Source organism: Vicia villosa, unplaced genomic scaffold (genome assembly GCF_029867415.1).
Source record: "Vicia villosa cultivar HV-30 ecotype Madison, WI unplaced genomic scaffold, Vvil1.0 ctg.004141F_1_1, whole genome shotgun sequence".
In the NCBI taxonomy this organism is placed as follows: Eukaryota; Viridiplantae; Streptophyta; class Magnoliopsida; order Fabales; family Fabaceae; genus Vicia; species Vicia villosa.
The window spans coordinates 19,086-31,035 of NW_026706379.1; the positions used below are offsets into that span (position 1 = coordinate 19,086).

An 11,950-nucleotide genomic window follows, 5' to 3' on the forward strand; every position below is an offset into this window, starting at 1 on the left:
AGGTGGGTGGACCTTCTGTACATGTGGAGACGTTGGAGGAGACGATGAACAGAGCAACGACTATTGTAGGACTAGGATCTTTAGGAGGTAGAGAGGTACCTCACTTGGTATCTCCTTTTGGAGTTTCTTTAGGGGGATAGTTGTTACCTGATTCCACCTCCCTCATTCATCCCGACTATGTGGATTGATTTAGTCACTAGTGAGTCAGGAGACGATTCTAGTACAAAGGTGTATGAGGTGACATCCCAGGCACAGGCACGAGCTCCTTCTGAGAGCTCTTTCTTAGTTTGTGGCGAGCACCCCTGTGTTTTTCCTCCCTAGAGTTCCAGTTTAATTGTAAAGGTTTACTCTGACTTGACTGCTCTGACGTAGATGATGACTAGTCGTATTTTATTTTGGTACCTTTTAGGTTACTGTACTTGATATTATTACACTTTCAGTGAGCAACTTTTATTATGTTTTGGCTGCAGTATGCCCTAAGTCCATGACACACATATGTTTAGATGTCATGAACTAAGAGCTTTCTTTTGAGAATTGTAATATTCAGGTACATACAATTTGCTTCCTCGAGAAGCACTACTGATGCATATAATATTATTGAATTTTAAAAATGGTTGTCCTACTTATATACACACACAATTTGCTTTGTTTTAAAAAAATAGGGTATTTTTAAAACAACGGTGTATGCTAAATTAAATGGGAAGCCGACTCTAACATATTAGAAGAAACTACAACATATAATTTTAAAAGTAGGACAACCGTTTTTAAAACTGAAAAAATACTATATGCATCAGTAATGTTTCTCGAGGAAGAAAAGTGTATGTACTTGAATATTATAATTCGCAAAAGAAAGCTCCTAGTTCATGACATCTAAACATATGTGTGTCATGGACTTAGGGCATACTGCAGCCAAAACATAACAAAATTTGCTCACTAAAAGTGTAATAAAATCAAGTACAATAATCCAAAAGGTACCAAAATAAACTACGACTAGTCATCATCTACGTCAGTGCAGACATGTCAGAGTAAGCATGTACAATCAAACTAGAACGCAAGGGGGGAAACACATGGGTGTTGGCCACAAACTAGGCAAGAGCAATCAGAAGGGGCTCGTTCCCGGGATGTCACATCATACACCTTTATACTAGAATCGTCTCCTGACTCACCTGTGACTAAATCGATCCACATAGTTAGCGTGACTAATGAAGGTGGAATCTCGTAACAACTATCCCCCTAAAGAGACTCTAGGAGGAGATACCAAGTGAGGTACCTCTAGACCCCCTGAAGATCCTAGTCATGCAGAAGCCAATGCTCTGTACATCGTCTCCTCCAACGTCTCCACAGGTACCGAAGGTCCACCCACCTTGAATCATCCCCGAGTGGTGGCTCTGAAACCACTGAATGTTATTGTACTTCCTACTGAACTCTTATGCGTCCCAGGCTGAGGGACTATCATAGTATACCATGGTGCTCCTAAGATCACATGAAGGGGAACAGGGAAAGGGGGCGTCTGCCAGACTATACCCTGATGTATCTGCAGAGTGCCATGATAAGTAGTAATAACAACTTGCCCATGATAGTATGACGTGTTTGAAGTTGGGTCTAAACTCCAAGCACTAAGTCGGTCTCTGTCAATAAAATCTCATGTAGTCAATGTCACCGTCTCCAGCAGTGGCATCGGGTGCTCTCCCATAGTCTGGGTGGGCGTTAACCCGCAACATATAGGAAGTAGAAGGGTCACAATCTAAAAGCAGCATACATGAAAGAATACACACATGCAAGTAAAACATGATATATATAGCAATTATAGTATTTATTTCAACACATAAAGTAATGCACAAATATCTTAATGCAGACTCTATATAAGTGTGATCGCCTTAACCGGGTTCCTCACATGCATGAATTCCAGAATATAACCTCTCTGCAGAGATTCGTAGGCACCTTCTACTAATTTATGTGGTCCATCCCCACAATGATGACTAATCCCTGATTAGCATCGATTCAATAAAGTCTGCAGGATTAAGGTGGATAAATTCCCAATAATCACACCCCGTGCAGACCCACTTGCCAACACGTACTGTGAAATGCATGAGCATATATATGCAATTGTATCATCAACATTTCTCAATTGTCAATTCATATATTTATTCAATATCATATGAAAGTATATTCGCACGCTTAGCATCATAGCTTAAACACATATTCATAATTGGGCACACAAACATCAAACATTCTCAATCGACACACAATTAACACAAAACCCCAAATTGGGCACACAATCATTCATACCTACACATGCATTCAATCACATATAATATTATTAGAAAATTTCCTTACCGTAGCGAGCTTTTCAATTATTGCTTCTTTTCTCAAACAGAGTACTATTGAACCCTAAATCCCCTGTTTTTTCCTTCACAAAATAAATTGGCAATTCTAATTTCTATAATTGATAATTCTAGGGGGATAAGTTCTCCCTTTCTATTTGAATAACTCTAAGCCGGGATGTATACAATAATTCTAATTGCAAACCTATATTAATGTAACTAGTCAAATTACTTTAATGAATTGATCTTCTAAATTAAAGTAGATTCTTCTCAAATAAAAATATTTTTCTCTAAAAATAATAATAAAATATTGATATAAAGCCAAGTTTATTAAATTATATTAACTTCCAAATTTTTGATTCATAAAAACCTGATAAATCTTAAATAAGATAATCTGATAGTGAATATATGAAATCCATGACAAAAATAGTTATTCCATAAATATCTTTAGGATCAAAACAAAATAAATTTTACCATTAATACATAGTTTTATAATATATATTATATTTATCCATAAATATTTGTACTTCAAATGCAAGGTTAGTCGAGAATTTAAGAGTTATTATAAGTTTATCAATCATGATATGAAAATATCCCTTCCATTTTAATTTAAAGATGTTACTCTAGATTTAAAAGTCCTTAAAAAGTATTATTTTCTATATTACAATAAATTCATACCAAATGTGATATTGATTTAAAAATGAACAAGATTATATTTCGGGAATCATAACAAAATACGCTCTCTCTATTTTATAAACAAAAATTATTCCATAGTAATTTTGTACATCTAAAAAGAACATATTTATATAAAATATATTATCTTTAAAATAAAGTAGATAAATCATATATTTCTTTTCTTTTCATAGTAAGCAAGTATTAGAAAATACAATTATATTTCATCTTTAGAAATTTTTTCTTCTCTCATAATTTTTTTAGCTAACGATAAGACCATCTCCAATGGTAGTTTCTTCTATTGAGTTCTCCACCTAGACCATTAATTTAATAATTAACTATTTAAAACATTTGCCATGTCATAATAGAGTTGCATTGCAATGCAACAATCAAAAGATTGTAGTACCCAATCAAATCAAGTTATGAGATAAAGTAGTGGGACCCATATCAAATTTTTATTAAAGTTAAAATTAAATAAATTATTTTAATATGACGTGGCTTAGTGGGTCCCATAAAGAACTCAAATGCAAGTTGCACCATTGGAGATGCTTAAGTACACCTAGACTGCTCAACACACACATCCATAAATCAACAACTAATTTCTAAAATCAAAAGTTTTTACACATGACATTTTAGAAATTTTTCTTCTCCATAACTCTTTCCAATTTAATATTCATATTCCATGAATGGTTTTGTTTTCCCATAAAATAACGGTAAGTCTCAAGTTTATCAATTTATTATCATTTTCTTTCATTTTTCAAGCAAAATCATAAATAACAAGATATATAATTTAGGGAAAGGTCAAGAGTTATATTATTATTTACTAAATGGAAAGAAAAGAAACCATACCCAATTCAATGTGTGAGCTTTCAAAAATGAAGAAATGATGTAGAGGAGAAGAGAGGATGTGAAAGAGTGATGTGATGTGTTTCTGGCGAAAGAGAGAGAAAAATGTCTGATGCTGTGAAGTTTGGTTTTCTCATGATATGTACTTATAATCAATAGCATTGATCCATTGCCATTAGATGAAATAGTGTTGGGGATAAGGTTGTTCCTCAACCATTAGATATTTCTCTCACATGCAAAATTCATCATGACTTAGGTAAAATATCAAGATATTTTAGTTACCACTTAAAAATATATTTGCCAATTTACTTATATTATTAATTGATGTCGGCATATGCAATAAATTTGGAAAGGATCATATTTTTAACCGAATATACACATAGAAAAGTACTCGAAACAAATAACAGCCGAACGCGTGTTTTGTCGAAAAATAAAAATGAATATATTAAAATGATCTAGGCGATACAAAATTTAATGAAACAGACTAAAAATGATCAAATTCATAAATAAAAATACCCAGTTAAATAGACTCTAACAGGTAAAAATATGACCGTAAATGTCGTTAAAAAAAATAAATTGAGCTTACGATCTACGCTTAACATAAATTAATAAAATAGTCTATTACAGGTCAAATCTCAAAATATTACATTCGCTAATTTTTCGATAGTGTCGAATCGCTTCGACCGATCAGCCTGTAAACTCCTATTTAAATTTTGACAAAAATGAAGAATAATTTGCATAAATATTTAAAAATTATTTGAACATTGTGTCAATCTTAGTAAAGTTTAGGTAGCACTCTGGCATGGTGTCAATAACTCCATGTTATTTATGGATAATTATTTGGATTAACGATCGGAAAAACCTTTAACTCCCTTATTAATCATACACCCTAATACTTATAATTATTTTAAAACTATGGAACTTACACTTTAGTTTTTGCTTTCTCTTTTGCATTGCATTCTTTTCTTTTAAAAGACTAAAATCTTTTCTTAACCAAATACTAAAACACTTAATAATTGAGATGCGAATCATGCGTCATTAGGGATGTCAATTGCATCTGTTAATGGGGATCCCTGTGGGGAATATTTGTGCGGAGATCCGAAGTTGGGGATTTTTTTCCCCGTGGGGATGGGGATGGAGGGAAAAGTTCCCCCGATAACAATTTGGGGCGGGGATTGGGAAAGTATCCTCCGTCCCTGTAGATTCCCCGACTACGAAGATATATGTTAATTTATATATTTTATATATTATATAATTATATAATTTTACAATGTATTAGAAAATGAAGAGTCATTAGAAGTTATAGATTTGTCACACATAATCAACCACTTGCGCTGGACGACATCGGTATTGTGGTAGTAAATTAGTGGAAGCACGGTAACAAAAAATTATGTTACTATTTATTAATTTTTACATAAAAAATATTAGCAACATCAAGTTCTTTTGCTTTTTTTATTTATTATTGATGCAAGATGTATTTTGATTTTTTTATAAAATAAAGATGCAAATATATGCGTTTTAAAAAATACGGAAAAAAAAAAACAAAATACTAGTGTCATAGTTTTGATCAAAAAGTGTAGAAATTTTCTTAAAATTCGATCTCCGTAGATATCCGTGGGGATCTGTGGGGATGGGGATGGAGGGAAATATTCCCCCGTGGCGAGGATTGGGGATGGGGATGGGGACTAAATTTAGGGGCGGGGCGAGGAGTGGAGAAGCATCCTCCTAACAATATCTGCCCCGTTGACATCCCTATGCGTCATAAAGCCTTAAGTAATAGAAAAGAGTGAGGTGGGGTATTCCTAACCTTCTTCTCTTTTCATTCATAGGCTTTAATAAGATTCAATATACAAACAATCTCACAACTTAAGGTGGAGAAATAGCTAAGTGCCCCTACATTATGAGCCATTTACTATAATCCCCAACAAAACACCTCAACACATTCAAACTCTTTTTGCCTTTGGGCTTTCCCCTTTGAAACATTTTCAAAAAGGACACGCTATTTCCAGTCTACGCAAACATATAATGCATAAGACTTACGAGCGACCATACGTCTAACTGTTAGAATGCGAACTTATCATCGGGAATAAAAAACACCAAACAAACAAGTCTACACAAAATTCTTCAAATATCTTGGATGTGTATTCGCCACCTCCATCAATTCGCATAATTTTGATCTTCTTCTCACTCTGGTTTTCGACAAGTATCTTGAATCTCTTAAATTTTTTGAATACTTCATCCTTCCTCTTGATCACATAGATCCAAAGCTTTCAATTAAACTCATCAACAAATGAAATAAAATACTTGTTTTCGTCAATAGTTTGCTCTCTAAACGGTCCACATACATCTGAATGTACGACTTCGAGTACGTAGGATGATCGCATTGGCATAGTCGAAACGAAGGAATTTCTATATTGCTTTCCGACTAAACAACCTTCTCAAAGTTTCTTAGGCATCACAAGACTTATTAGTATACCATTTACCATCTCTTGAGTAATCAGTTGATTGAGTGACCTAAAAATTCAAATGACAAAACCTCAAATGCCACAACCAACTATCCTTGTGGTCGATAACTGTTTTCAAGCATTGTACCTCTGTCGAACTAATCATAGTCTTAAACGTCTGATTCTTCAACAACGGAGATTTTAAGACCAAATTGTTCTGGGTGTTGAACAATTCTAAAGCTCCATCTTTCATGACAACTGAGAAACCTTTTTCGACCAGTTGTCTAACACTTAGTAGATTGCACTTCAAGCCAGGTACGTAAAGTACATCTTTGATCAAGGCTTTTGCTCCATTGCTCCTTTGAAAAAACAACGTTGTTAGTACCTTCTGCTTGCAACGAGCTATTATCAGTAAGTTTGACCTTGCTCTTCTTCTACTCGTCGAAATCTACTAACCATTCCTTTCGACCAGTCATGTGATTCGAGCAGTCAGAGTCGAAGAACCAGGTCTTAGATTCGGCATAGATATATGCAACTGCATCCATAACGACCATATCTAATATCTCAACAAAATCATCCTATGAAAAATTAAATTGCCAAGAATCTATAGAGAGAGGTATGTGTCTTTTTTATTCTTAAAAATACTTTTACAACACAACAACGAAGATCCCACATCAGCAAATACCTCCATCCTTCTTCAAATCTTAGATTTTTTAGTAAATGCCTCCTTCCTTCTTCAAATCTTAGATTTTTTGAACTGAAAAACAAACTGATAAGGATTTCTCCCTTACCGATTGAATGATGTATCGAAGAACCAAATCAACTAATCACAATCTCTTACGCCATTATCTTTACACCAAAAACAATGCACAAACCTCATTCCACACTCAAACCCAAACACCAACTTCAAATCTCCGAAACCGCAAACACATTCCTTTCATAACCGAAATCAAACATGTTCAAACCTCAGAAGAAGCTTTGTCTCTCTTCCACCACTACACCCAACTCGGTCACAAACACTATTACCCTTCCTACGCCGCACTTCTCTACAAACTCGCTCGTTCTAGAAACTTCCAAGCCGTTGAAACCATACTCCAACACATGAAAGACACCGATATTCAATGCAATGAAACCCTTTTCATTGCTCTGTTTCAACACTACGGTCCTGTGAAAGCCATTGAGCTCTTTCGTTCCATGAAGGAGTTCAATTGTGTGAGGACATTGCAGTCGTTGAATGCGCTTCTTAATGTTTTAGTTGATGGTTGTATGTTTGATGAGGCTAATGATGCTTTTGATCGATCCTATGAAATGGGGTTTCGTCCGAATGCGGTTACGTTTAATATTATGATAAAGGGTTGGTTGAGGAGAGGCGAATGGGAGAAAGCATGTGAGGTGTTTGATGAAATGCTTGAGAGGAAAGTGCAGCCGAGTGTTGTTACTTATAATAGTTTTGTTGGGTTTTTGTCTAGGAAGGGGGATTTGGATAAAGCTATGATTTTGGTTGAGGATATGAGGCGGAAAGGGAAGCGTGCGAATGGAGTGACGTACGCGCTTTTGATGGAAGGTTTGTGTTGTGTGGGGAAGTACGAGGAGGCTAAGAAGCTGATGTTTGATATGGCGTATCGTGGATGTAAGCCTCAGGTTGTGAATTTTTCTGTTTTGATGAATGATCTTGGGAAGAGAGGGAAGATTGATGAGGCGATGGTTTTGCTCCGGGAGATGAGAAAGAGACGGCTTAAGCCGGATGTTGTGACGTATAACGTATTTATAAATTATCTTTGCAAGGAAGGGAAGACGGAGGAAGCTTATAAAGTGTTAATTGAGATGCAGATTGGGGGTTGTCATCCAAATGCAGCTACATATAGGATGATGCTTGATGGTTTGTGTCGGAATGGAGAGTTTGAGGTAGGGCTGAATGTTTTGAATGCGATGTTGGCGAGTAGACATTGCCCGCGATCTGAAACGTTCAATTGTTTGGTTGTTGGGCTGTTGAAGTCTGGGAATATTGATGGTGGATTCTTTGTTTTGGAAGAGATGGAGAAGAGGAAGCTAGATTTTGATTTGGATAGCTGGGAAACTGTGATTAAGCATGCTTGCAGCGAGGATAATAACGGTAAAAGTACGCTTATGAATATACTTTCATCTCTGTCCATCTAATGCAATCAAAATTAGAATTGTAATATACCAAATAAGAAATGAACAATATTGTTGTAAACTTGCTTTACCAATTCATAATTATTTTGAAATAATGAATTTTAATAGTATATGTTTATATAATTTTCAATAAGCCAACTGAATTTGTTGATTATTTAGAATTAATCAGCATTTTAGAAATTGTTGGCTTTAGATTATCAGTATTTTATAATACTTGCTGGTGTTTAGTTATAACTACTACAATGAGATAGATATCAACTCCATACATACAAAACAACTCTCATCAACTCCATAATCCATTACTGTTGCTGTTTCAAGTCTTAGTATTTATACCTGTCTTCATAACTCTCTATCATCTCATCAAAATACAATATCAAATTACCAAACAATAACAAACATGGCACGCTTTGAAACACTTGCTACCACTTTGCATCTCAAAGCCATAATGTTAATGGCATTGATATTATTCCTTACATTCACTTCCACAACTTCAAGCCGACTCCTCAGTGAACTAGAAACACCAGAAGAACCTGTTACTGATTCTGCAGTGTCTCCTGTTTCTTCCACCGTTCCCCCTCCACTTCCAGCACCAGCCACAACAACTGGGACTGATATTCCTGATCAGCACCACACAATATCATTTTTCTTGCACGACATTCTCGGCGGCTCCAATCCAACAGCAAGAGCAGTAACCGGAGTTGTTACAAATCCAGCCCTCAACGCGCAAGTCGCATTCGCAAAGCCAAACGGTGCAAACCTTCCTCTCAACAGCGGAGTTCCCCAGAACAATAACAACAATGGAATTCTAAACAACAATAACCTCCCTTTCCTAACGGGTCTCAGTGGAAACACGGGAAACGTCTTCAATAACAATAACAACAACAATGGAAACAACAATTTTCCAGTGACGAATATGAATCAGATACCGCAGGGAATGACAGTGCAGGAGTTGATGTTTGGTACAATGACAGTGTTTGACGATGAATTAACAGAAGGGGAAGAGTTGGGATCAGGATTAGTAGGGAAAGCACAAGGGTTCTATATAGCAAGTTCAGTGGAAGGAACAAGTCAAGTAATGGCATTCACTGCTAAGTTTGAAGAGAATGGTTATGAAGACAGTCTCAGCTTCTTTGGGGTACACAGAACAACTCAAGTTTCACAATCACAACTTGCAATCATCGGAGGAACAGGAAAGTATGTGAATGCAAATGGAATTGCTATTATCAAGACATTTCCAGTTACAAACAGTCAACAACACAACACTGATGGACTTGAAACTCTCTTGCACCTTACTGCATATCTTTCCTATTAGAATGTCTTTTAATTTATGTGTCATGAATGAACTTTATGTTTTCAGCTCACAGAGCTATTGCAAAATATTTGTGTTGTGTAATGAATTTCAGTCAGTGATTGTATTGTACTTTTGAAAAGAAAACAATTATGTTAAGCCTGAATTTGAATTTTTACATGAGTCCATGACTGAACTTTATCATCTGTCATATGAATTCCAACACTAGAATGGCAGGCCTTGAAACACTTTCTGAGATATTTTTTTTAGTCGAAAAACATTTTCTGAGACTTGAACATCTAGTTTTGCCATCATTACAATTCTATGATTTTGAGTGACAGTTTTTGACTCAAAGATAAAGCTGTCAAACTCGAGTTAATTTTTAAATTCTTGGGAGTTTATAATTCAAAATCTAAACAAAAAGAGTGAACTCACATGTAAACTCTCTTTTTGATAAATTCTTACAACTTCAAGTTAACTTTCATAATTTTGTAAACTCTCGATTTTACATTTTACAAGTAGTTTACGAGTTTACGATTCTACAGTGATTTGACTTTAATAGTGATGGAATAGGTTAATCAGTTTTAGAACTAATTTGTTAGATTAGTTGGTGACAATTTTTTTTGTTTTCATATAGATACTTCTAACTCTGCAATTATAGTATAAACCATTGAACATGTCTTGTGGAAATTTTGGTTGAATCAAGTGAAATATAGATGGATAAGAAGTCCGTGCAACATGTGGTGGCATATTCAGAAATTATTTGGTTACTTTCTTTAGAATTTTTTCGGCTTAGGTACAAATAACCGCCTATTTTCAAGCGGAATTGAATGACGTTATGTTAGCCACTCACCACCAATGGTTAGAGATTGATTCAGCCCTTGCAATTCAAGCTTTCTGCGATAAAAGTTGGTTCTTTAAAAGCTATTGATTGATTGGAGAAATAGCACGCTTGTTCATTTAGATTAAAAATATCTCAATCTTTCGCGAAGGGAATATTAGTACGAATAGATTGACTCACGCAAGACATTTTGTGAATCATGACACGTGATAGATAAAACAATAGATCAAGATAAGCATGTGAATAAATATTTTACACATTCATTCATCCAAATACATAGTAGTATTACATCTTCTCCTACAAAGAATACTAAGATCTTCTCTGTTATATGTTATAAAACAAAGGGAAAAAAAAAACCATCTAACTATCATAATCATAAGTAGACAGTAATCTGAAAAATTGTTTCCATCCCATTATTAGTACTTTTGTGTTGATCATAAGGTATTTGTAACGTCTCAATTTTCGCACACCCTCTTGCATTTTCATACTTACCACTTCCTCCAACAACAGCAATATAGGATTCATGTGTAGCCATTCTATGAACTCCAAAGAAACTAATAGCATCATCATCTTCATGACCTTCATCACCAAACAAAGCTACAAATGCCATGGTTTGACTGCTTCCATCCAAAGAACTAACCAAATGAAACCCTTGTACTTTACCAATAACATCCGAATTCAACTCATACCCTTTGGTAATCTCATCATCAATAACAGTTATTCTTCCAAATAAAAGCTTTTCTAAGGTTGCTCCTAGCGGGATTCGGTTCCTTGTAACGTAAGGAAGTGAGTTAGAGTTTGAGTTAGTACTAGTATCTATAACCACCTTGTTTTTGTCAATGTTTTTTATCATTGTTGTGCTCGAGGAAAAACCATTTGTGCTAATGCTAGTGTCGAAAATCGGTATGCTTCCTTTAGTAGGGAATATTCTGTTGTTTGGTTTTGAGAAAGGAAGGTTAGTGGTTTGTTGTGTGTTGACAATGATGCCATTCATGATTCTTTCTGAAGGGTTTGATCCTCCTAGAATGTCATGCATGAAGAAAGTGAGTGGTGGAGAAAGATTCTCCTTTGTTTTGACATATTTTAGGTTGATGCTTAAGAGGGAGAGGTGAAGTACTATGATGTTTTTTAAGGAAAAAGAGGTGAATGTGAACTTTATGGCCATTTTGGTATTTTTGGTGTGAACTAGCACATTGTATATATAGTTTATCACATGTTCTATGCAAAATAATTGACTTACTTGAAGAATTCACTCATTAATGGAGTTGGAATGGGGGAGATGAATGTTCCGTGGACTATTGTCTATTGTAGGTGTTGCTCAACAACTTAACTCTCACAAATGGAGTAGTTAATGCCAAATTATTTTATCTTAAGCCTAAGT

The 11,950-nt window shown here is 35.1% G+C and overlaps 3 protein-coding genes across 3 annotated transcripts; 2 read left to right on the plus strand and 1 right to left on the minus strand.

The window, feature by feature from the left end:
* Positions 1-6,926: 6,926 nt before the first annotated feature.
* LOC131641820 (pentatricopeptide repeat-containing protein At1g07740, mitochondrial-like) lies at positions 6,927-8,570 on the plus strand. The gene has a single exon (XM_058912124.1). The coding sequence runs from the start codon at positions 7,085-7,087 to the stop codon at positions 8,441-8,443; it is 1,359 nt and encodes a 452-aa protein (XP_058768107.1). The 5' UTR covers positions 6,927-7,084; the 3' UTR covers positions 8,444-8,570.
* Positions 8,571-8,692: 122 nt separating this feature from the next.
* Positions 8,693-9,945, plus strand: LOC131641821 (dirigent protein 25-like). Its single transcript, XM_058912125.1, has one exon. The coding sequence runs from the start codon at positions 8,838-8,840 to the stop codon at positions 9,750-9,752; it is 915 nt and encodes a 304-aa protein (XP_058768108.1). The 5' UTR covers positions 8,693-8,837; the 3' UTR covers positions 9,753-9,945.
* A 924-nt stretch (positions 9,946-10,869) lies between these two features.
* Positions 10,870-11,734, minus strand: LOC131641824 (dirigent protein 24-like). Its single transcript, XM_058912127.1, has one exon. The coding sequence runs from the start codon at positions 11,732-11,734 to the stop codon at positions 10,943-10,945; it is 792 nt and encodes a 263-aa protein (XP_058768110.1). The 3' UTR covers positions 10,870-10,942.
* Positions 11,735-11,950: the final 216 nt, after the last annotated feature.

Coding starts and splice junctions, on each gene's coding strand:
- LOC131641820 (XM_058912124.1), top strand. CDS start 7,085: ATGATGTATCGAAGAACCAAATCAACTAATCACAATCTCTTACGCCAT.
- LOC131641821 (XM_058912125.1), top strand. CDS start 8,838: ATGGCACGCTTTGAAACACTTGCTACCACTTTGCATCTCAAAGCCATA.
- LOC131641824 (XM_058912127.1), bottom strand. CDS start 11,734: ATGGCCATAAAGTTCACATTCACCTCTTTTTCCTTAAAAAACATCATA.